The sequence below is a fragment of the Cannabis sativa genome, chromosome 6 (genome assembly GCF_029168945.1).
Source record: "Cannabis sativa cultivar Pink pepper isolate KNU-18-1 chromosome 6, ASM2916894v1, whole genome shotgun sequence".
Classification (NCBI taxonomy): Eukaryota; Viridiplantae; Streptophyta; class Magnoliopsida; order Rosales; family Cannabaceae; genus Cannabis; species Cannabis sativa.
In genome coordinates, this window is record NC_083606.1 from 38090817 (window position 1) to 38117601 (window position 26785).

At 35.3% G+C, this 26785-nt stretch overlaps 1 protein-coding gene across 1 annotated transcript; it reads left to right on the forward strand.

The window, feature by feature from the left end:
• Positions 1–22114: 22114 nt before the first annotated feature.
• On the forward strand, positions 22115–22976 carry LOC133039469 (uncharacterized). Its single transcript, XM_061118386.1, has 3 exons — positions 22115–22309; positions 22389–22563; positions 22663–22976. The coding sequence occupies exons 1-3, from the start codon at positions 22209–22211 to the stop codon at positions 22759–22761; spliced, it is 375 nt and encodes a 124-aa protein (XP_060974369.1). The 5' UTR covers positions 22115–22208; the 3' UTR covers positions 22762–22976.
• The last annotated feature ends 3809 nt before the right edge of the window (positions 22977–26785 follow it).

A 26785-nucleotide genomic window follows, 5' to 3' on the forward strand; every position in this document is an offset into this window, starting at 1 on the left:
GCAAGAGCCATAGCCTGGTACTCTGCTTCAGCGGAAGAACGAGAAACAATGGACTGCTTTTACAATTTCCAAGAGATAAGTGATCTGCCAAGGAAGACAGAGTAGCGCAAAACGGACCTTCTAGTGTCACTGCAGGAAGCCCAATAAACATCTGAAAACATTTTGAGATGAAAGTCTATCTTTGATGTATTAGTTTCAACATAAGCAGATAAGTTAGTGGAAGATGCTGAGTAAAAAAATAGCCCTTGGCCAGAGGTACCCTTAAGATATTGTAGTATTCTATGAGCAGTAGTGAGGTGGGGAGCCCTTAGATTGGATAGAAATTGACTGAGTTTGTTTACGGTAAAAGAGATATCAGGCCGTGTAATGGTTAAGTAAAGGAGTTTACCAATGAGGCTACGGTACATTTTTGGATTTTCTAATGGTTTTCCAACATCGGATGAGAGTCGAATGTTGTATTCCATTAAGGTGGGAGCAGTAGAAGCTCCTAAAAAACCTGTGTCAGTCAAAATTTGAAGGGTGAAAGGTCGTTGGGAGACAGATATCCCGGAGGAAGAACAACCAATCTCCAATCCCAAGAAAAAAAGTAAAGGACCCAGGTCCTTAAGCTGAAACATATAGTTAAGTTACTTTTTAAAAGATGTAACATAATCATTATTAGAGGTAATCATAATGTCATCAACATATATTAATATGGCGAGAAAAATGCCTTAATCATTTTTAATGAATAAGGTGTGGTTTAAGAGAGACTGAGTGAAGCCAATGGATAGAAGATAATTGTTGAGTTTTTTGTACCATTGTCTAGAGGCTTATTTCAAGCCATAAAGACTTTTTGTTAACTTACAAACATCAGTTGGGAGAATTTGTCTCTTGGGTTTGTACCCTTTTGGGAGTGTCATATAGATGTTGGGTTTTGTGCCCTAAATAAAACCAATTTCAATATAATCAGATTTACTTATTAATAAAGATCAGAAATAATATTTTATGTTGCATGGTTCACATGATTTATTTCATGATTATATACATATAATGAATGAATTCTATTTTAGTCCAGAACATATGAATTTGTTAATGATTATAGTGTTGTCAGCACAGTGGAATATAATCTTAATTATATGTTTGAAAGTTTATTCCCTGATTTGTCAGTTCACTAGATTTAGACTGGCATGATATAATCAGCGATAGGTATTCTTACACCTTGGATAAGTGTTATGTCATTTCTAGGGCATATGCAAAGTTTACCAGTATCGAATGTATTGAGTATACATCGGAAGGGACCGATATTTAACTTTGATTAGATATATTAAATTTACCGTAATATCTATTCAACTCAATATCAAATGTTGATCCTAGATCAAATGATCATAATTCTGATATGGTTAGGTTCGATCTCAAGAGTATTATACATGTTCTTTGATTTGTTAGTTAAGCCTACTTTTGGGTCAGGGTGATACGTACATTTTGGGAACATGATAGTATAATTGAGTGGGAGCGCTAACATAAATATGGAGTCTATAACTTCTATAGGAATTTAGAAGTGAAACGATGATATCCTTCGAGCTTGGCTAAACAGAGATAAATGGTGGAGATCTCATTTCACTTCGCTAAATTTCATTTATACCGAGCTAAGTGTTTTAAGGATAAAATACATTGAAGGTGTAGCGGTGAATTAGTTTCTATTCAATGTAGATCATCTATTAGAGGGTCATTGATCAAATTAGGATTATAACAATGGATAACTAATAGCGTATCTATATCGTGGAACATATAGAGCTTTCTATATGAATGATAGTGCAATTCCAAGTTCTAAGTGTGGATTCAATAAGGAATTAATATGTTAGGGAATTTACTTGGTAAATTCGGTTCGACTTATTGGAAGCTCGGTTATATAGGCCCATGGTCCCCAAACTAGTTGAGACCATACTGCTTGTAAGCCTCAGTTAATTGATTTCGATTAATAAATTATAATTCTAAAGTTAGACTATGTCTAGTTTATGAATTTTCACTAAGCAAGGGCGAAATTGTAAAGAAAACAGATTCTAGGTTTATTTATTAATTAAGAGACTTTATATGTCTAAATTAATAAATATATTAAATGACAATATTATTTAATAATTAATTTTTAGCTATTAAATAATTACAATTGGCATTTAAATGGTTAAATTGGAAAATTGGCATTTTTTAGAAAATGGGATTGAAAAATGACAAAATGGCAAAATTGCAAAGTGAGGCCCATTAACCATATCATGGCCGTGTTGGATATATATTTTACCAGGATCTAGATTTACTACCATATATATTTCATTAACATCCTAATATGAATTCTAAAACAATGAAATAAACACATATAATGTTTAGGAAACCTTACATTGGGTGCAGCGGAATATAATGACTCCTTCCGTTCAGATATCTAGCCCTTGATTCCTTTCTGTAGCAGAGCATTATCAATATCTGAACCTGGATCTCTTTCTCTCCTTCCTTTGATGCTGAATCTCCTTCTTGTTGGTTGATTTTCCACAATCTTACACACTATGATTGAGATACCACTTGATGTGTGTGGGCACTCACTCATTCACTCAAGGATTTCGAAATTTAGAGAAGAAAAGAAGAGAGAAGGTGGCGGCTAGAAATTTTTCTCTGAAGGAATGAGATGTGTCATCTTTTTCTGAAGCCACTATTTATAGGTAACCACCTAGGTTTGAGTTAGAATTATTTGGCATTAAAATAATAAAAAAAATAAATGATAAAAACCTATAAGTGTGGCCGGCCATGGGCTTTGGATAATGGGCCTCACTTATGCAATTTGGCTGTTTTATCATTCCTATATCTAATTTTCTCAAAAACGCCAATTTTCCAATTCAACCATTTAAATGCAAATTCTAATTATTTAATAACAAAAATTAATTATTAAATAATATTGTCATTTAATATATTTATTAATTAGACATATAAAGTCTCTTAATTAATAAATAAACCTAGAATCTCTTTTCTTTACAATTTCGCCCTTGCTTAGTGAAAATTCATAAACTAGACATAGTCTAACTTTAGAATTATAATTGATTAATCAAAATCAATTAACTGAGTCTTACAAGTAGTATGGTCTAAACTAGTATGGGGACCATGGGTCTATATAACCGAGCTTCCAATTAGCAGATCAAGAATTTATATCTTAAATTCACTGACTTACTAATTCTTCGTTGAATCCACGCATAGAACTTAGAATTGCACTCTCAGTATATAGAACGCTCTATATGTTCCACGATATAGATACATCATTAGTTATCCATTGTTATAATCCTAATTTGATCAATGACCCTCTATTAGATGATCTACATTGAATAGGGACTAAGTTACCTTACACCTTCAATGTATTTTATCCTTAAAACACTTAGCTCCGTATAAATGATATTTCAGCAAAGTGAAATGAGATCTCTACCATTTATCTCCGCTTAGCCAAGCTCGAAGGATATCATCGTTTCACTTCTAAATTCCTATAGAAGTTATAGATTCCATATTTATGTTAGCGCTCCCACTCAATTATACTATCATGTTCCCGAAATGTATGTATCACCTTGACCCATAAGTAGGCTTAACTAACAAATCAAAGAACATGTATAATACTCTTGAGATCGAACCTAAACATATCAGCATTAAGATCATTTGATCTAGGATCAACTGGTCATATTGAATTGAATAGATATTACGGTAAATTTTAATATACCTAATCAAAGTTCAATATCGGTCCCTTCCGATGTATACTCCATAGATCCGATGCTGGTAAACTTTGCCAATGTCCTGGAAAGGACATAACACTTATCCAAGGTGTACTAATACCTATCGCTGATTATCATGTCAGTCTAAATCCAGTGAACTGACAAATCAGGGAATAAGCTTTCGAACATATAATTAAGATTATATTCCACTGTGTTGACAACACTATAATCATTAACAAATTGATATGTTCTGGACTAAAATAGAATTCATACATTATGTAAATAATCATGAAATAAATCATGCGAACCATGCAACATTAAATGTTATTTCTGATCTTTCTGATTATATTGAAGTGAGTTTTATTTAGGGCATAAAACCCAACAAACTCCCACTTGCACTAATATAAAACAAAATGTGCATTTCAAATAATCTATAACACCTTGATATACAAATCAAGTGTAGTAGTAGTAAAGTCATCGTAATAGGATCTGACAGGTTTAATTCAACACAACCTTTTCTCCAATATTACTCTTCCTTAATCACAAAATCACTGATCATGTGAAATTCCTCTCTCTATGTCTTCTCTTTTGAAATACTAGATTCTATACCTTTGGCAACTACTTTTGGTTAATCAGGAAATTAACACTAGTAGTTAAGACAAGTTGGAACAGTGCCACAATTGTATAGAACTTTCCTTAGACTGAATAACTACCTTTCTTAGCAACTTTAACATTCAGTCCCTCTCTGGTAGACCTAGAGATTTCAGATAGGTTTTTACACTTCTCCCAAATCACTACTCCACCCCCAAAGTAATCACCATCTTATCAGCAGACTTTCCAGCACAACAAGTCTCGAAATCTGATGCGGTGTAGTCTAAGAGTTTTAAACACACCCTTATAGACTAACATATAGTTCCTCTTTTTAATCTTAAGATTTACTTGATTGTCTTCCAATGTTCCTCTCCTGGATTAATCTGATACCTACTCATTACTCCCACTCAACAGCAGGTGTCTGGTCTAAGGCATACTAAAGCATATCTGAGACCTCTCACTATTGATTTAAGAGATTCTTCCATGACTTTATCTTTTCTGGAATAGTTGAGACTTTTCCTTAGATAAATAAAATCTATGTTTAAGAAGTTGTGAAGCTTCTATAGATTGCCATTAGAAAGAAAATGCTTCAGCATCTTACTAAAGTAAGTTGCTTGCATTAGAGTAAGAAATTACCAGGTATACCACAAGCCATAGGTTTAGATAAACTCAAACCTATAATACTAGGAACAGGAAGTTTTGTTAAGTCCATTCAATGGACTTATAAACGAAAATTTCCTTTTATGTCCTTGTAATAGCAAACTTAAGGTTACTCCATGTGAATGGATTAAACCATAGTTCTATTGGCTTTCTTCTTAGTTTCTTATCTTGACAATCCATTACTTCTTTAAACTCACAATGGATTTTAATCACTAGTGTCTCCCAAGTCATAAGAAGGTGAGTTTCTAGAAACTCTCCCACTACGACAAGGTACCGTGAATTATGTCGAAGAAAACTAAATGGTATTGATCTCTTCGGTTGTGACAAGACAACAGAGGCAGTGGGATCATCATATATCAAATAAGATGATAGAACACTTTTGGAATCAAGAAAAAATATATCCTTTATTTGCTACTTTATTTTCATACTTAGTCCTTTTCTTAGAAATGTAGTATTTGTTTAAACAAACACTTTCTTATCCATTGACTATGGGATGGTCCACCCCTAATCACTTAGAATAGCTAACAAACATGCAAACCATGGTTAACAGTTCTAGCTTTTCTTAAGATTTCGATTAGGTCATCCATGAATCTAGTAATGATTTACATTAAGTATACAACCACTGCATCATTCTGAAATTGTATTACCATAGAAGGACTTAGGCAACGACTAGTAACTAATCATCAATATGCAAAACAAAATTTCTGAGGAAGTAAGTTTGCATATAATTCAAAAATCAATTTAATGATCTTTGAACTGCATATCTACTAACTATTTCTCCACCCCTATCAGTTCGCAAGATCTTTAACCAATTACCTTAATGGTTTTTCACCATTGCTAGAAATTTATGAAATTTTTCAAACATTTCAAATTTCTTCGCATAAGGTATAATCTAGAGTGATCGTTTTAAGAATGCAACGAAAAACTCATATCCACCCCTGAATGTACATCCATCTGGGAATGAGATGAACTTACTTTCAGTGGATATAGGCATATAACTCTTTGCAGAGATTTATCTTGTCAAAACCACTATGAACAAGATACAAATGCCATAGACTAAAAAAAATGTGGTTGTGTCTTTTTGATGATTTAGGTTTAGTTACATCAAAGAGTTCTTAGAATAGTGCAAGTGGATCCTGGTCACAGAATACTAAACTCATATTCCATACAGTTTGAATCCATTGATAGAAAATGGTTATTAAACACTTGTGAAAGTGTAACTGTATTGTATCCTGGAATTAGAAATATAAGAAAATTTCTGTTTGGAATCTAAAATTAAAGTCAAAGACTTAAGTTTATACCAAATATAATGAATAATTTTTTCTTCGACCACCACTACTAATTTAAACTCTAAGTCAGATTTGCCCATACAAGTAGGAGATTTCTAAGATTGAGGACTTATATCATTTTAGAATAGAATTTCGGGATTATAATCATCCAATGATATATAGACCATTCATCCAATGATATGTTATTGAGCTAATTCGAAATGAATAAGCTAAGAGGAATTAGGATAATTTCGTTTATAAATAAGAATCCAACGATGCTTTGATTAGCGAGAGTCAAAGTAATCTTATTTATACAATCTTCTTATTTCATATTGTAAAATTCTAGTCTAAGGTGTCATCGATTGATGAACAGCTAGATGTTGCATTTACAATATTTATCTTTCAAGATTTAACACAATTATGTATGTCTAATGGTGAAAATCCATTAGGGATTTGTCCCATTAAAGCAACAAAACATGTTAGACCAACAATGAAGATTCGAAATTAAACTACAATTTAATAACAGAAAATAACATGGTTCAATATAAATTCATACACAGTTCAGAAATTATCAAACATATTGCAAATAACAAAGACATGTGAAAATACAAACAGGCACATCTTAAATAATTTCTAAGGTTTCCAACAAACTGATACAGTGCCCCAGTAGGCGAGAGTCAAAGTATCATTCACTGAATAGAGTTGTCAGCTCATCTAAAATGCAAACCATTCTAGCAACCTTTTATTCGATCAAAATAAGAATCCAACGTTGTCCCGGTAGGCAAGAGTCAAGGTTATTCTCATTTTATGAGCTTCCACCATTGTTTCATGTTTTATAAGTTTATCTCTAAGTAGTCACCGTAGGGGAGAGTCTAATAGAGACGAAAACTTACAAAAAACTTATCAAATGAGATCTTACGGTGTTAAATGCATTCAACGAATAACCTGTTGGAAATATTTTACCAGGATCTAGATCTACTCACAAGTACGTTGATTAACACCCTATATATGAACTTTCTAAAACGATGAAATAAACACATATAAAGTTTAGTAAACCTTACATTGGGTGCATCGGAATAATATGACTCCTTCCGTTCAGATATCTAGCCCTTGATTCCTTTCTGTAGCAGAGCATTATCAATATCTGAACCTGGATCTCTTTCTCTGATTCTTTAGTGCTGAAACTCCTTCTTGCTGAAAGTTTTTCTTCACGATCTTCCTCACTATGATTGAGGTATCACTTGCTGTGTGTGGGCACTAATCTCACACTAAGAATTTCGAAATTGAAGAGGGAAGGAAGAGAGCAAGGTGGCGGCTAAAGATAGGGAGAGAGAGAGGCTCAGTTTTTTCTGAATGAAAAGTCAGAAGAATAGTGTGTAAATTTAGTGTAAATTTTCCTGAAGCCTTCACTATCTATTTATAGCATTCCACTAGGGTTAGGTTTGAATTATTTGGCATTAAAATAATGAAAATATCAGTTTAAATTCCCTAAAAAAGTGGCCGGCCATGCATAGTGGATTTGGGCCTCACTTTTTGCAATTTTACAGTTTTATCTTTTCTGCATCTGATTTTCTCAAAAACGCCAATTTTCAAATTCAACAATTTAAATGCCAATTCTAACTATTTAATAACTATAAAAAAATATTAAATAATATTGTCATTTATAATATTTATTAATTGAGCCATACAAAGTATCATAATTAACAAATATGCCCCTAAAACTCTTTCTTTACAATTTCGCCCTTACTTAGTGAAAAATTCACAAATAGACATAGTCTAATTTGAGAATTATAATTGATTAATCAAAACCAATTATATGAGTCTTACAAGCAATATTATCTCAACTAGTGCGGGGACCATGGGTCTATATAACCGAGCTTCCAATAAGCAGATCAAGAATTTATAACCTAAATTCACTGACTTATTAATTCTTCGTTGAATCCACGCATAGAACTTAGAATTGCACTCTCAGTATATAGAATGCTATATATGTTCCACCATATAGACACATCATTAGTTATCCATTGTTATAATCCTAATTTGATCAATGATCCTCTATATGAATGATCTACACTGTAAAGGGATTACATTACCGTTACACCCTACAATGTATTTAATCCTTAAAACACTTAACCCCGTATAAATGATATTTTAGCTTATGTGAAATGAGATCTCCACCATTTATTTTCGTTTGGTCAAGCTCGAAGGAGATCATCCATTACTTACTATTCGCCAGATAGAAGCTATAGATTCCATGTTTATGTTAGCGCTCCCACTCAATTGCACTACCGTGTTCCCAAAATGTACGTATCACCCTGACCTAAAAGTAGGCTTAACTAACAAGCAAAGAACACGAATAGCCTCTTGAGATTGAACCTAATCATAACAGGATTAAGATCATTTGATCTAGGATAACCTAGGCGATATTGACTTGAATAGATATTACGGTAAGTTTAATAAATCTAAGTCAAAGTTCAATATCGGTCCCTTCCGATGCATACTCCATGCATCCAATCTGAGCTTTACTTTAACCAATGCTCTGGAAAGAACATAGCATTTTTCCAAATGCAAGTAAACTCTGTTGTAGATTATCATATTAGTTAAACCCTATGTCTTATAAATCTAGGAAACTTTATTCACATAGTCATGTTTACTTTCCAATGTGTTGACAGCACAATAAACAGGATCAAGTATGTGAAAAGGGTTTCAGATGAATTTATACATTATGTACATATAATCATGAAATAAATCATGTGAACCATGCAACATTAAATGTTATTTCTGATCTATATTAATAAGTAAATCTGATTATATTGAAATGAGTTTTATTTAGGGCATAAAACCCAACAAACTCCCACTTGCACTAATATAAAACAAAAAATTGCGTTTCAAATAATCTCAACACCTTGATATACAAATCAAGTGTAGTAGTAGTAAGCCCCTCGTAATACGATCTGAAAGGTTTAATTAAACACAACCTTTTCTCCACCATTACTCTTCCTTAATCACAAAATCATTGATAATGTGAAATTCCTCTCTATATGTCTACTCTCTTGGGATAATGGATTCTATACCTTTGGCAACTACTTTTGGTTAATCAGGAAATTAACACTAGCAGTTAAGGCAATTTGGAATGGTGCAAAAGTTGTATAGAACTTTCCTTAGACTGAATAAGTACCTTTTCTGCAACTTTAACATTCAGTCCCTTTCTGGTAGACCTATTGTCAAGATAAGAAACTAAGAAGAAAAGCCAATAGACTTAACAAAACTTCCTGTTCCTAGTATTATAGGTTTGACTTTATCTAAACCTATGGATTGTGGTATACCTTGTAATTACTTACTCTAATTCAAACAACTTACTTTAGTAAGATGTTGAAGCATTTTCTTTTCTATTGGCAATCTATAGAAGCTTTTCGACTTCTAAGCATAGATTTTATTTATCTAAGGAAAAGTCTCAACTATTCAAGAACAGATAAAGCCACGAAAGAATTCCTTCAATCAACAGTGAGAGGTCTCAGATATGTTTTAGTAGGCCTTAGACCAGACACCTGCTGTTGAGTGGGAGTAATAAGTAGGTATCAGATTAATCCAGGAAAGGAACATTGGAAGACAATCTAGTAAATCTTAAGATTAAAAAGAGGAACTATATGTTAGTCGATAAGGGTGTGTTTAAAACTCTTAGACTACACCACATCAGATTTCGAGACTTGCCTTTGTGCTAGAAAGTCTGCTGATAAGATGGTGATTACTCTGGGGGTGGAGTAGTGATTTTGGGGAAGTGTTAAAACCCATCTGAAGTCTCTTAGTCTAGCAAAGAGAAAGAGAATGTTATAGATGCAAGAAAGATACTTATTCAATCTAAGGAAAGTTCTATACATTTGTGATACCGTTCCAACTTATCTTAACTACGAATGTTATTTCCGGATTAACCAAAAAGTATAGAATCTAGTATCCCAAGAGAGTAGACATATAGAGAGGAATTTCACAATATCAAAGTTTTTGTGATTAAGGAAGAGTAATGATGGAGAAAAAGTTATGGTAAATTCAACCTGTCAGATCCTATTACGAGGAGTATACTACTACTACACTTGATTTATATATCAAGGTGTTGCAATTATTTAAAATGCACATTTTGTTTTATATTAGTGCAAGTGGGAGTTTGTTAGGTTTTGCGCCCTAAATAAAACCCATTCCCATATAATCAGATTTGTGACATGTTCAACCACTCTTCCTAGAGCCCAACTTAACAAAAGTAAGAGTCCAGGAACACTTGGAAAGGAGAAGCTCGTTCTTCAACAAGAAAACCATCCTTGACTGAGCATCCCAGATAAGCAATTAACAATTTAAGGCATTCGAAAAGCGCTAAGACTCTGTGGCCACGTGATGGTTTGGGAGCAGTCTAAACGCTTACTCATGTTGTCGGGATATTCAATCAACTCAAGTTTGTAGATTCCATTTGTGGTTGTGATCGAGACAATCCTACCCTAAAAAAAGAAGTAAGTATTTTTAGACATTTCCTAAATCGGCAGAAGGAATAAGTGTCAAGCAAAATCTAAGGTTTGAAGTATTGGCTGTTGAAACCGTAAACTTCAAAACAACCTAAGATAATAGCCCTTAAAATGATTTAACATGCCAACAGACGAGAATCTAAGCTCAAAATAAGAAATAAATAAAGCATGAAGGTCTAAAAGCTATTGTAATGCCCCCACGGACCAGGCAAATAAAATTGTCTTTGCGGAAAAAAAAAATTATAGTCATATAATGTTGGGTTTTGTGCCCTAAATAAAACCCATAATCAGATTTACTAATAAAGATCAAAAATAACATTTTATGTTCCATGGTTCACATGATTTATTTCATGATTATATACATATAATGTATTAATTCTATTTAAGTCCAGAACATATGAATTTATTAATGATTATACTATTGTCAGCATAGTGGAATATAATCTTAATTATATGTTCGAAAGTTTATTCCCTAATTTGTCAGTTCACTGGATTTACACTGGCATGATATAATCAGCGATAGGTATTCTTACACCTTGGATAAGTGTTATGTCCTTTCCAGGGCATTGGCAAAGTTTACCAGTATCGAATGTATGGAGTATACATCGGAAGGGACCGATATTGAACTTTGATTAGATATATTAAATTTACCGTAATATCTATTCAATTCAATATCACCTGTTGATCCTAGATCAAATGATCTTAATCTTGATATGGTTAGGTTCGATCTCAAGAGTATTATACATGTTCTTTGATTTGTTAGTTAAGCCTACTTTTGGGTCAGGGTGGTACGTACATTTTGGGAACATGATAGTATAATTGAGTGGGAGCGATAACATAAATATGGAGTCTATAACTTTGATAGGAATTTAGAAGTGAAACGATGATATCCTTCGAGCTTGGCTAAACAAAGATAAATGGTGGAGATCGCATTTCACTTCGCTGAAATATCATTTATACGGAGCTAAGTGTTTTAAGGCTAAAATACATTGAAGGTGTAACAGTAATATAGTTCCTATTCAATGTAGATCATCTATTAGAGGGTCATTGATCAAATTAGGATTATAACAATGGATAACTAATAGTGTATCTATATCGTGGAACATATAGAGCGTTCTATGTGACTGAGAGTGCAATCACTACTACAATGTTAGCCTTTAGAGGCAGTTTTTTCAACCTCATTTATAAAAAGGGAAGCTAAAGGGTGTGAAAATACCCGGTATGTTCGAAATTGACATTTAGAGGCGGTTTTTTGATAAAAACCGTAGGTATAAAATTGCATTATACCATTTAGAGGCGGTTGGAAATTAATTTTTATTTTTTTTTTCTGAAATACCCTATGCCGTCGGTTCCTTCATAGGAACCGACGACATAGGGTACACGAAAACCTGACACGTGTACCCTATGCCGTCGGTTCCTATGAAGGAACCGACGCCATAGGGTCGAGCAGAGTATATCCCTTTGCTCGACCTTCCTTCTTCCTCCCCACTTCACTCAGCAACCCAGAAAAACCAGAGACCCATTTTCTCAGCCAAAACCCTCGCCTCCACCACCTTCTCGACCCCTATCAGATCAAAAGAGAGAAAGCATGCAAACCAAACCTTTATTTCAACCAATAATTAACATTAATAAACATATAATTTCATCACAAAATGTCCACTAAAGGACAAAATATCATTGGGGCAAAATGGTCATTTTGCCCCTCCACACTAAAATGACATAAAAGCCATTAAAGGGGTATTTTTGGGAAATTCTAAATTCCCGGCCAATCCCGACATTCCCAATGTCTAATAAACCGCCCCAAAATACTAACATACTAAGTTGTGATTTTACTAAGCCAAACACCGAGTTCCACGTTATCGGGCACCAGAAATGCAAAATTATGAAAATCACTAAATGACATATAACGCATTTCAGAATTAAATAATAACAGCATAATAATCATTTAAATAGCTATAAATAATTTTCCATAATTAAACATAATTAACTACTAATTTCCAAATTAAACTAAGCGGTCTTTACAACTATTCCCCCTTAAAAGGATTTCGTCCCCGAAATCTAACCTGAATAACTCTGGATATTGAGCTCTCATATCTGACTCTAGCTTCCAGGTAGCTTTCTCCACCTTACTGTGTCTCCAGAGTACTTTGACCAATGCTATTGTCTTATTTCGAAGGACTTTATCCTTTCTATCCACGATATGCACTGGTTGTTCTTCGTAAGACATATCTGGCTGCAGTTCAAGGCTCTCATAACTGAGTATATGACAGGGATCTGAAACGTATTTTCTCAACATAGAGACATGGAATACGTTGTGAACTGCTGATAAAGCTGGAGGCAATGCTAACCGGTATGCCACTTGACCTATCTTCTCGAGAATCTTGAAAGGTCTTGTAAATCTAGGGCATAACTTGCCTCTTTTCCCGAAACGTTTGATCCCCTTCATTGGAGACACTCGTAAAAACACATGGTCCCCTACTTGGAACTCAACATCTCTGCATTTCGGATCTGCGTAACTTTTCTGTCTACTCTGTCAGGCAAGCATTCTAGCTTTTATTTTGTCAATTGCCTCATTAGTCCGCTGCACTGACTCCGGACCTAAGTATTTCCTCTCCCCTGTCTCATCCCAGTGGATGGGAGATCTACACTTCCGACCGTATAACAGTTCATAGGGAGCCATCCCTATCAAACTCTGATAACTGTTGTTGTAAGAAAATTCTATCAACGGTAGGTATTTATTCCAGGAGCCTTAAAAATCCATAACACAGGCTCGTAACATGTCCTCTAATATCTGAATTGTCCTTTCGGACTGACCATCTATCTGAGGATGGAATGCTGTACTGAATTTCAGTTTTGTACCCATTGCTCGTTGCAGACTCTGCCAAAACTTGGAGGTGAACTTCGGATCTCTATCTAAAACTATAGACTTCGGTACCCCGTCATGTCTTACAATCTCTCTAACATACAATTCTGCCAACTGATCCATTGAAAAGGTTGTTCTAATAGGCAGAAAATGAGCAGATTTCGTGAATCGATCCACCACTACCCAGATGGAATCGAATAATCCCGTGGTTCTAGGTAATCCAACCTCGAAATCCATCGTGATATCTTCCCACTTCCATTCAAGTAGGGTTAAAGGTTGCAACACCCTGCTGGTCTCTGATGTTCAGCCTTAATCTGCTGACAACTGAGGCATCTCGATACGAATTCTACCAAATTCTTCTTCATACCGCTCCACCAGAAGTACGGTTTAAGATCCTGGTACATCTTGGTGGTGCCGGGATGCAGAGAATAAGGGGTAGAATGAGCCTCCTCCAAGATTTCGTTCCTGAGTTCCACACTACTCGGAACACAAACCCTTGCTTTATACAGAAGCATCCCATTATCTGACACTGAGAAATCCCTGGCTTGACCAGCCAAAACCTCATCTTTGATTTTCACTAACTCTGGATCAGTCATCTGAGCGGTTTTAATTCTTTCCAACAGATCAGATTGCAGCGTTAAGTTGTGAAGCTGACCTACCACAAACTCGATGCTGGATCTAACCATGTCCTCTGCTAACTGAGGTGATATCTGCATCATGCTAGCTACCTACCCGGGACCCTTCCTGCTCAGGGCATCGGCCACAACATTGGCCTTCCCAGGATGATAGAGAATCTCACAGTCATAATCTTTCACTAATTCCACCCAACGTCTCTGTCTCATATTCAAATCTTTCTGAGTAAAGAAATACTTGAGACTTTTATAGTCGGTATAGTTTTCAAACCTTTCTCCGTAAAGGTAATGCCGCCAGATCATCAATGCAAAAACCACTGCGGCCAACTCTAGATCATGAGTCGGGTATCGCTGTTCATAATCCTTTAACTGACGGGAGGCATAAGCGATAAACCTTTTATTTTATTAGTAATATTATTGTGTTTTATGTGTATAGTGTCGGGATTTTTTACGGTGGTCGTCGGATTGCGGTTATTAGGTAATAATTTATACCTAGTATATATATGTATTTGTATATTTTATTGAATATTTGTATGTAATGTGTGTATATATTGTGTGTGTGTATATAGTGTGTGTATATTTTTTATGAAAATAAATTTTGTAATTGTATTTTATATATTTTTTGCAATATATATTTATTGTGAATAAAATGACATTGGAGGGATTTCATTAGTTTAGAAATAAAAATTTTAAAATGGAATTAGTGTGTGATATAATTTTATTTTTTTGAGATAATAGTGTGAGATATAATTGATTATATATATATGTATGTATAATTTAGTAACTAAGTAACTTGTTACAATTTTTTATAACTAGTTATAAGTTATGAAATAATTAATTTTGTAATTTCGTTGTATTTCTTTATATTATAGGGGTTCGACATAATTTTGTGTGTAGCGTATTTGGGCTTGCAATTATAGGTATATACTTTTACTAACTTTTTCTTAATATATAATTAATTATCAATGCATGTTAGTTGAGTTTGAATATCTTAAATATTCATCCGTAGTGAAGTAGGTTCTGCGAATACATGTACTGCGGTCGGATGGGTGGATTAATTTTGTATTGTTTATCTGTTTTGTTTGTTATTTTAGGCACTTGTAAAATTTTTGGGAACGTCCAATTACAGCCGTTATGCTGCCGAAATTTCGGTAGAATTAGGATAAATCTTACTAAAACCATTCATAATATAGTTAATTATAACATAGTAATAAGAAGTTAGGTCACATAAAAAATAATAATATTCACATTTATGAAAACTTTTTAATTTTACCAACATTATAATCAACTAAACAACCTAATAACATGAACTAATGTAAAACGAAAATTTGAGTAATTTTTAGATTAATATGAATAAATTGTGTGAGAGACTTAGTTAGTTACATTGTGTAATTAGTAACTAGATATAATTAGTTACTAAATAAATTAACAAAATAAACATATAAAATCCTTCTTTTTTTATTTTTTTTTCTTTCATTTGAGAGGTTCAATGTGGATTTTTATTTTTCAAAGAAAATAAAGAGCAAAAGTTAATTAAAAGGGGAAAAAATTAGTTAATACCTTTATTGCTTTACCAAAAATTTTTCCCCTCAATTTTATTTATTAAAAATATTTAACATTTTAATAACATTCTAATCAACAAAACAACCTAATAATATGAACTAATCTAAAACGAGAATTTAAGTAATTTATAAATTAATATGAATAAATTGTGAGAAACTTAGTTAGTTACATTGTGTAATTAGTAACTAGCTATAAGTAGTTACTAAATACTGAATTTTTTTGGATAGGATTTTTGTTATGGATAAATCATGGATGCGTGAGGAGAGAGACACACTGCGATTTCAAGTAGGGTTCGATGCATTTTTAGAGTTTGCCTTAAAGAATTCTACAAATCACGATCGTATTCATTGTCCGTGTGTAGATTGTTGTAATGTATCTAAAGGGAATATTACAATGATTAAGGACCATGTGTATTTACGAGGTTTCAATAGAAGTTATACTAATTGGTATTACCATGGCGAACATTTACCTAATGATCCATATCCATTAGGAAAGCGGGGGTAGATGATATCGAGGGTAATGATTTCGATGATTATCCATTGGACTTGCTTAACGAAGCACAGGAGGAATTTCTTAATGATCCCGAGAAATTCGATAATTTTCTTAGTGATGCCGATAAACCTCTCGTTCGATGGTTGTAAAAAACTAAGATTACCAACAATGGTAAAGTTTTACAACATAAAAGCGAGAAAATGGAGTGAGCGATAAATGTTTTACTCAATTTTTAGCCGCTTTTAAAGATATCTTACCATTTGCCAATCGCTTTCCGAATCTACTTATGAAGTGAAAAAAACGTTAAATTCTATAGGATTGAAGTATGAAAAAATTCATGCATGTCCGAACGATTACATTTTATATCGTAAGGAATATGCAGACATGAATTATTGCCTGACTTGTGGTTTATCATGCCATAAAGTAAACAAGAGTAGGGAGAATAGAAAACTTATCCCCAAAAAAGTGATGTGGTACATGCCTTTGATTCTGCGACTTAAACGATGATATCGTAGTGCAGACTATTCTGAAAATTTTGATTTGGCATGAGATCAAGAGAGTGAAAGATGGAAAACTTAGACATCCTACAGATTCCCAAGCTTGGAAAAAAAGTAAACTACATAAATCCCGAATTCAAATCGAACCAAGACACATTCGTCTCGGTACGTACGCGGATGGAGTAAATCCACATAGATCTCTAAGTAGTCGTCATAGTTCATGGCCTGTCTTCCTAGTTATGTACAATCTTCCTCCCGGGTTAGTGATGAAGAGGAAATTTAACATGCTTTCTTTAATGATATCAGGCCCGCAACAACCTGGACATAATATCGATGTATATTTGGAACCATTGATTGACGATTTAATAGAATTGTATGAGAACGGGGTTCAGGTCTATGATGGTTTTAAAAAAGAATTTTTTAATCTGAAAGCTGTGTTGTTGTGGACCGTCGGTTGATTTCCCGCTTATAGTAATTTATCGTGCTTAAGCACAAAAGGTTACGAAGGTTGTCCGATTTTTGCACTAACACATCGGCTCGTCGCTTGGCAAATGGACACAAGATGTGTTATATGGGTCACGTACGGTACTTGCTTGCAAATCATCCTGATAGACGGAAGAAGAAAGCATTCGATGGTACTGAAGAGGGTGATATGGCTCCTTTGCCACTGTCTGGGGAACAAATTCTCCAACAAGTTCAACTTGTAGATTTTAAGTATGGAAAGACGCAAAAAAATAAAAAAACTAATGGTTGTTTTCAAAGAAAGTCAATCTTCTTTCGTCTTCCATATTGGAAAAGTCTACTAGTTCGACATTGTTTGGATGTCATGCATATTGAAAAAAATGTGTGTGAGAGTATTATTGGTACCTTACTTGATATTCCCGGCAAAACTAAGGACGGTCTAAATAGTCGTTTAGATCTCGTTGAAATGGGTATACGACAATCTCTCGGCACCTGAGAAGAAAGGTGAACGTTTATATTTGCCTCCTGCTTGTTTCACTTTATCCAAAAAAGAGAAACAAACAGTTTGCAAATCACTTGCAAATATGAAAGTACCCGATGGTTACTCGTCTAACATCAAAAACTTGGTGAATGAGACTGAATTGAAACTAATGGGTCTGAAATCACATGATTGTCATGCGTTAATGCAACATCTACTTCCAATTGCCATTAGATCAGTCTTGCCAAAAAATGTTCGAGAGTGTTTGACACATGTTTGCATTTTCTTTAATAGGCTGTGCGGGAAGGAATTAGAATTGGATAAGTTAGATGCATTACATGAACATGTAGTCAAAACATTGTGCAACCTGGAAAAGTTTTTTCCGCCATCTTTTTTCGACATCATGATCCATTTAATGGTTCATCTAGTGAGAGAAGCAAGGCTGTGTGGGCCGGTGTGGGCGAGATGGATGTATCCATTTGAAAGAACTATGAAGGTACTTAAAAGTTATGTGCGTAACCACTATCGGCCAGAAGCATGTATGGTTGAGTGCTACATATCTGAAGAGGCTGTGGAATTTTGTTCAGAGTACATGGCTGGAGTTGAGGCAATAGGAATTAGCAAACCAAGAAATGACCCAGATGATGTTGATAGAGGATTAAGGGGCAAAGGGACAATGGTCACAGTGTCCAAGCTTGAACTAGATCAAGCTCAATTAGTCGTGATGAACAATAACGCAGAGGTTCAACCATATATAACGTAAGTACCTTTTGTTTGATTAACATTACTTAAGTCACGATGAACAACAACTTGATTTATCTTACTTGTTTTACAGTGACCATATGGAGCTGTTACAATCAATGGTTCCAAGAAATCAAAAAAATAAACAAAAATGGGTTGCAGACCAACATCGTCAAACTTTCATTGGGTGGTTAAGGAATACCATTATAGCAAAGTTGAACGAACCGAATCATGGAGTATCTGATGTGTTGAGTCGTATTGCCCTTGGACCAACTTTTGCGGTTGCAAAGCATGAAGCGTACATTGTAAGGGGTAAACGTTTTCATACAAAGTCAAGAGATGATGCTCGAGAGGTTCAAAATAGTGGTATACGTATCGTCGCAGAAACTATGCACTTTGCAAGTGCAAAAGATAGAAACCCTGTTTTTAGGTACTATGACGTATTACGGGGTCATTGAAGAAATATGGGAGCTCAATTATTTTGCGTTCCGAATTCCACTTTTTAAGTGTTCTTGGGTTGACAACAACGTTGGAGTAAAAACCGACGAGCTTGGTTTTACTTTGGTTGATTTAAGTAAGAGAGGAAGCAAGAATGATCCATTCATCATGGCTAGCCAAGCAGCTCAAGTTTTTTAAATAATGATAAATGGTCTATTGTTTTATCGACACCAGAGAGGAGGTTCTTAGAGACTGAAGAGGATGAGGAGAATGCTGACTTATGTTACGATGACTTCATTGTTGGACAACCAATTCATGAGCAACTCATGGGAATTGATCGTAACATTGAGGAAGACGACGCGGAATACATTAGAAACGATATCAATGAGGGAATATGGGTCAATTGTGATTCGGTGCAAACATAAACAAAAAAAGAAAAGAAAACGTGTCTAATTGGTAACTTGATATATAGCTTACTTTATATTGTGGTTGTGAATGGTCCTGAATACTTAACAATTTGTTTATGCTTTTAATATTTCATATACACTACTTGTTATATATGTAGCTAACTTTGAAGTTTGTTTGTTAATGGTGTAGACATGGCGAACTCGGAATCGTGATCCGATTCGGGAGCGTAAAATGAGTGTCCAACCACAATACCTACACGAGGGCCGACGCAAATGAATGAAATATCCAAACTAATGGATCGGGGCAAAAGAGTGGCCCTCGAAGTTAATGATAAAGGTCAATACCGTGGAAAAAGCTACGCGAAGCTCGTATCCACTCGGGAGTCGGATGTCGGCAGACAATAGGGTTGGCTTATAAAAATTGGAAAGAAGTCAACCGTACTCGAAAAATAAAGTTTGGAAAGACATTCGGAGTAAGCTATTATTTGTTAGAATTTTGATTTGTTTTTCTATTACTCCAAATGTTGACTCTAACCGTGTTTGTTTTCCTTCAAAATAGACGGGGTTCATTGTGCCGGACACCTTCAAACATTATTGTCTCATCCTAGCTGGGAAGTTAATGAAAGACTTCAAGAATAGGATGACAAAAGACATCATAATGCCCGCGTTGAAAGAGAATGATCTCGGGACGACCGGCACAAGTCCCCGAAAAGCACCCGGAGATCGACGCCGCCGATTGGTGCAAATTTGTTGAAAGTAGACTAACTCCCGAATTTACGGTACGCTAATTATATTAACACTAAGATAAACTCTTAAATACAAGTACATGTATCTAATGTATTTTTTTGGCATTGTAGGAATTGAGTAAGGTGCAACGTGAACGTTCCTCAAAATTCAATCCGTACATCGAAGTGGTCGGAGTGGAATGGTGAACGTACGGGAAGCCGTGGTAAGTAATACTAAAAATTTAATGTGCTATAATGTGCTATACAATTTAATTGGTACTCATTTCATTGTTATAACGTTATGTAGAAAAAGGACCTCGAAGTTGCGCATCCTCCCCGCCACCGTGTTTGGATTAAATCTCGCACCAAGAGTAGAAAACTTGTCACTGATTACGACAAGGAAATTGCCGAGAAGATAGTAAGTATATATTAATCCTTAATTGAGTTCTACTCATGAGTTAGTGTATATAATTCATATACTAATTGCTTGAATATATGCGTGCATTAGGCTCAATTAGAGGAGAAGCTTAGTCAGGGACAAATTCGGGTCCGGGGCCAAAACGATATCCTCACGCAGCGCTCGGGACACCGAGCATCCCGGACGTGTCGTGGCTGCCGGGTATGCTATTACTTCAAATGTTATTTATTTAGTTACACAAATGAAATCGTTGCTAATTTGCATTTTATGATTTGTAGGTTCCCGACTGTGGCATCTCAACTGCTCTACAGAAGAAAAGGGAAGTGTCTGATGTTGTGGCTCGGCAAGCGAAGGAGATTGAACAATTAAAAGCCGAAGTCCAATCCCTTAAGCAGCAGAGGAACGCTGCCGAACAAGAGGAAGAAGGAGAGGTGGCTGGTGAGGCGTATGTTCCACAACCATACGCTCCTCAGGATGAGGTACAACCACAAATTTATGCTGAGGAGTTCATTTCCCTCAACGACCAAGGTATCCTATACAATTTTGATGACCATGCGGCCCTTAATCAGCAAGTACATCTCTGCTCTGACAACATCGACAATATTGTGGCCCGAGGGTATTTGTACGAGCATGTGGGTAAGATCAAAGTTCACTGCCAGGATTACGATGATTCACATGCTCGGATCATGGTTTCGGAAATCCTTCAAGAGGACGCTGAAATCCCAGTCCCACTTGAAGAGTTCAGATATGTTAGGGACGTGTACCAGATGTTCCTTCCTTGGCCTAAACACTTAATTTTAACAACCCTGAGTAACTTCTCAACCGAAATTAATTATTAATGATTAGTGGAGTTTGAATATCTTCAATATTCATCCGTAGTGAAGTAGGTTCTGCGAATATATGTGTTTGCGGTGGGATGGATGAACAAACTACTGTTATATATGTGTTATTTGTCGTTATACAGCCATGTTCAAAATTTTTGGGGTCATTCAATTACAACCGTTATGCTGCCGAAATTTCGGTAGAATTTAGATAAAATTTGATATATATATATATTATGTTCTGTTTTGTTTAGGGTCCACTCGCTCAACCGCCCTCAAGACGTGATGCGTCAAAGGGGAAAGCTCCGATGCTTTCTCCACAAAGCCGTGGTGCACGGGAAGATGAGTTGTTCACGGAAGAGAAGATGGCGTTGATCCCTAATTCGCTAAAATGGATGATTCATGAATTCCTAAGGCTAAAAGATAAACGTGATATAATCACAATTTCTGTCCCCCGAGGATTCATTGCACCGCGTACCCGCATCATTTTATCTCGGAGAGGATTTGCGACAGTTGCTACGTGTAACTACATCGGCAACTGTGGAATGCTGTTTGGAATGATGTATACTCTTCTTTAATCTAATTAACCTTATATCAAATTATAGTTAAATTATTATAAGGCACTAGCACTTTTTTTGGCAGCACATATGGGAGAGCATCAACGGTACGAGAAAAATTTTCAAGTTTTACGACCCGAGCTTCTCACAAGGTGCATGGGATCGCCGATGAAGAACGAGCCGCCTTTTGACGATGCGGCAAGACGATTGGCTAATTGGTTATCATTAATGAACAAGAACCACCAAATGTTCTTTATTCCTTGGAATATCGGGTAAACTTTATTAAATTCTTTAGTGCTAATTGTTCATTTCTATATTATGTCTTCAAATTATTTTTATACTATCTTACTTATATTCCAATATAATTTTCTAGGATGCATTGGACGCTAGTGGTGGTTGCGCCAAGGAAAATTATCCATTTAAACCCTGTAAAAGGCCGCCCAATTCCCGAAGAAATAGAACAAATGATCGGAAGGTAATTATTTAATGACTTCTTATGTAACGAATTTAAATTAACTAACGAATTGAAATGCTAATATAATTTTCCCAAACAGGGCATTCATGTATATAGGGGACGCACATCAGTATCTTGGCCCGTGGCAAGGAATTTCACAAGCAAACTGTCCAAGACAACCTAAAAGCCAAGAATGCGGTTTTTATGTTTTGAAATATATCACTGACATCGTCGCACGTGCCAACCCCAACCGTTACATAGAAGATCAAAAAGCTGTAAGTTTTAATTATTGATCATAGTATATAAATTTTATAATAACAAATATATAATATACATATACATAAACTAATATAAATTTTTAATTTTTTTAACAGTTTGGGGGTAAGAAGCAATACGATCCAAAAACAGAATTGTTACCACTACAGCGAAAGTGGATCGAACAATTGATGGCGGTGATTCACGGTGACGATTGAGGTTCAAAGGTCGAAGAATTTTTCTTCATTATGTAATTTTTATAGATTAACTTGTAATTAGATTTATTAACTTATTAATATTTTTAACTAATTTTACATGTTTGTGTAATATTTAATTATTTTTATGAAATCAAATTATATTTTTACCCAAATTTAATTACTATTTAATTTAAAATGTAATTAATATATAATTAAATTAAATAAATATGTAATTTAAATTAAATATAAAAATATATAAATTAATAAATATAAAATTAAAATTATATAATTAAATTAAAAAAAATGAAAAAAACTGAAATCTGCTCACTTTTGGCGTCGGTTCCTACAACCCCTATGGCGTCGGTTATTGGCTAGGAACCGACGCCATATATACCCCTATGGCGTCGGTTCCTAGCTAATAACCGACGCCATAGGGGTATATATGGCGTCAGTTCATATAAACCCTTTAGCGTCGCCCTGATAGGCGTCGGTAGCGAATTTCGCGAAAACTGACGCCTAAAGGGCTAAAAAACCGCCTCTAAAGGGTATTTTTCTAGTAGTGAATTCCAAGTTCTAAGTGTGGATTCAATAAGGAATTAATAAGTTAGGGAATTTACTTGGTAAATTCGGTTCGACTTATTGGAAGCTCGGTTATATAGGCCCATGGTTCCCATACTAGTTGAGACCATACTGCTTGTAAGACTCAGTTAATTGATTTTGATTAATCAATTATAATTCTAAAGTTAGACTAGGTCTAGTTTATGAATTTTCACTAAGAAAGGGCGAAAATGTAAAGAAAAGAGATTCTTGGTTTATTTATTAATTAAGAGACTTTATATGTCTAAATTAATATATATATTAAATGAAAATATTATTTAATAATTAATTTTTAGCTATTAAATAATTAGAATTGGCATGTAAATGGTTAAATTGGAAAATTAGCATTTTTGAGAAAATGGAATTGAAAAATGACAAAATGGCAAAATTGCAAAGTGAGGCCCATTATCTATATCATGGCCGGCCACTATGCAAAGTGTTTTACCATTTATATTTTTTCATTATTTTAATGCCATACAATTCAAACCTAACCCTATGTGGTATTCTATAAATAGAAAGTGATGGCATCAGGAAACTATGCACAAGCATCTCACTCCTTTCAGAGAAAACTTTCTAGCCACCACTTCCTTATCTTTTCCTCTTCAATTTCGAACCCTAGTTATTGAGTAGTGCCCACACACATCAAGTGGTATATCAATCATAGTGTGGAAGATTGTGAAGAATCCAAAAAACAAGAAGGAGAATCGGCATCAAAGGAAGGAGAGAAAGAGATTTAGGTTCAGATCTTGATTATGCTCTGCTACAGAAAGGAATCAAGGGCTAGAGATCTGAATGGAAGGAGTCATTATATTCCGCTGCACCCAATGTAAGGTTTACTAAACTTTATATGTGTTTATTTCATTGTTTTAGAAACATATTATGATGTTAATGAAACATACATGGTCGTAAATCTAGATCCTGGTAAAATATTTCCAACAATAGACAGTTTCATTTAAATTGCCATGATCTTGGGTTTGTACCCTTTTGGGGGTGTCATAAAGACAGTTTCATTTAAATTTCCATGAAGAAAGGCATTGTTGATATCAATTTGGTACAGAGATCAATTGTTAATGGCCGCAACAGCGAGCATAAGTTTCATGGTATTAAACTTTGCAACAGGGGCAAATGTGTGAAAATAATCAATACCTTGTTTTTGGTTGAAAACTTTAACAACGAATCGTGCTTTACATCGATCAACAAAGCCATCAACATCGTATTTGATTTTGTATACCGATTTGCAGTCAATGGCATGGTGACCATCGGGAAGAGTGAGAACGATCCAAGTGTCATTGGGTTCAAGAGCATCAGTTTCAGTATCCATGGCTTTTTTCAACATGGGATTTTTTGTTGCCATTTTGTAGGTGGTAGGTTCTACAAAGGTATGGGCAGCAAGAGCCGCTGCTCGAAAGTGTTGTGTTAACCTATTATAAGACACATATTTATTATTAGGGTGAGCAGTAGAAGAAGCAGTAGTGGTATTGCAAATGTAATCAGAAAGACGTTTAGGAGAAGTAGTTGATATGTTCCTGGGGGTGGATGGTACTTCATCAGGAGTAGTGTTGGTGACAGGCAAACTATTAGAGGATGAAGTGTCATCAGGTTTAGGAACAGGTGAGATGTCCTCAGAGGGAGTATGTGACTGTCCTGTAGAAGGAAGCAAATTGTAACACCCTAACTAATTTAGGCGTATTACGTGATTTTTAAACGTACTGTGCAGCTCGTTGCTAATCAACGAGGTTTATGGAAAAACGTGATTAATTAAAATTTTGCTTTTTAATTAAACTTATAAACAATATTACAAAAGACTCGGGATCCCGATTATAAAATCATTTACAAAAAGATTTAACTGTTTAACTGTTACAAAAATCAGTCGTGCTGTCCCGATGATCGTACGCTCCAGGCCTAACCGCCCCGACATGTACAATCTTCTCAAGCTCGCTCACGGTCCATCAGCTTTAGCCTTGCCTTTACCTACACATAACGTAGAACTGTGAGTCGACAGACTCAGTAAGAAAAGCATAATAATACTCATACATAATACTAACTGCCGTGTCCAACACGATACTGAGTCCCGCTACGGCCATGTCCAACATGGTACTGAGCCACTACTGCCATGTCCAACATGGTACTGAGTTCTGAACGTTCATAGGGACGGTACTATTGACACGTAACAACCTGATCGGTCGAACCGGTCATACTCCGGCTGCTGGTCATACTCCAGCCTGTACCGACGTGTTACTATATCCTCCTGATCGGTCGAACCGGTCATACTCCGGCTGCTGGTCATACTCCGGCTGTACCGACGGGATACGTCAATAGCACGGAACCACCAACCAAGTGTCAGCCTGATCGGTCAAACCGGTCATACTCCGGCTGCTGGTCATACTCCAGCCTGTACCGACGTGACAGGGTTGGATGGTTCGAAGCCAACATACAACTAATGTAATCTAACAGGCTTCCTACATGCACGCTAAACATGTAATCTACTTATGCATACTGTTATACTAATCTTACCTGGATTCCGAATTCAGGTGTGCCGGTCAACCTGACTTGAACTTAGCTGAGCGGCGGATTACAGGTTCCTAAACCGTAAAAATCACAACACCGATAAGTGACACGCTAAATCACAACGGGGACAAAGGTTCCAAAGCCAAACTTAACCTACTGTAACTTAACACAAAATACCCCCAAACTAGCAGAGAACAAACTGTCTGAAAACCCGAAACTAGCACGAAACGGCAAGTTGAGAAAAACCGGTTTCTCACCCTATTGCAAAATCCGGGTAACCGGTTTTACAAGCAGTGTAAAACCGGTTAGCCTGCTTACCTTAAAAACCACAAAATTCAATTCTCCAACCAAAACGTTTCCAAACTCAACCAAACTTTCCAGACCTGCTAATTAGACCCTAATAAACATTTTCCAGGTGATAAAACAAAGCTTCATGCACGAAAACAAAATCTACCATTGGAGCTCAAGCTTTGAGTTCTAAACTCAAACTTGAGCAAATCTAAACAACATGCATACCAAGCAGCTTAATTCTACTTAAACATGCTTAAAATAGCTTCAGAAATCAAATAAAAACATCAACAACAACCCAGCAACAGATTCAATCAATTCTCTTTGAAAACCATATTTTGAGCTAAAACTTCCAAATTTGAGCAAAGCAATTAACATTCATTACTAACAACCTAAATAATCACAAATCAACATACTTAAATCTCAGAAACAACAACAATATTTCAGCAGCAACAAAATCAAAGAATCAAGCATGCATCACATTAAAACTCATCCAAAATTTCAAAGAACATGTAAAGAAGCTAGAGCAAGGTTTACCTTGTCTAGGATTACTTAGATCTTGCTAAAATAACTTGAATTCACCAAGAAAATCCAGCCCTTGAACCCCCAAGCCTTCAGCCGAAATAGAGAGAGAGAAAAGAGAGGAAAAGCT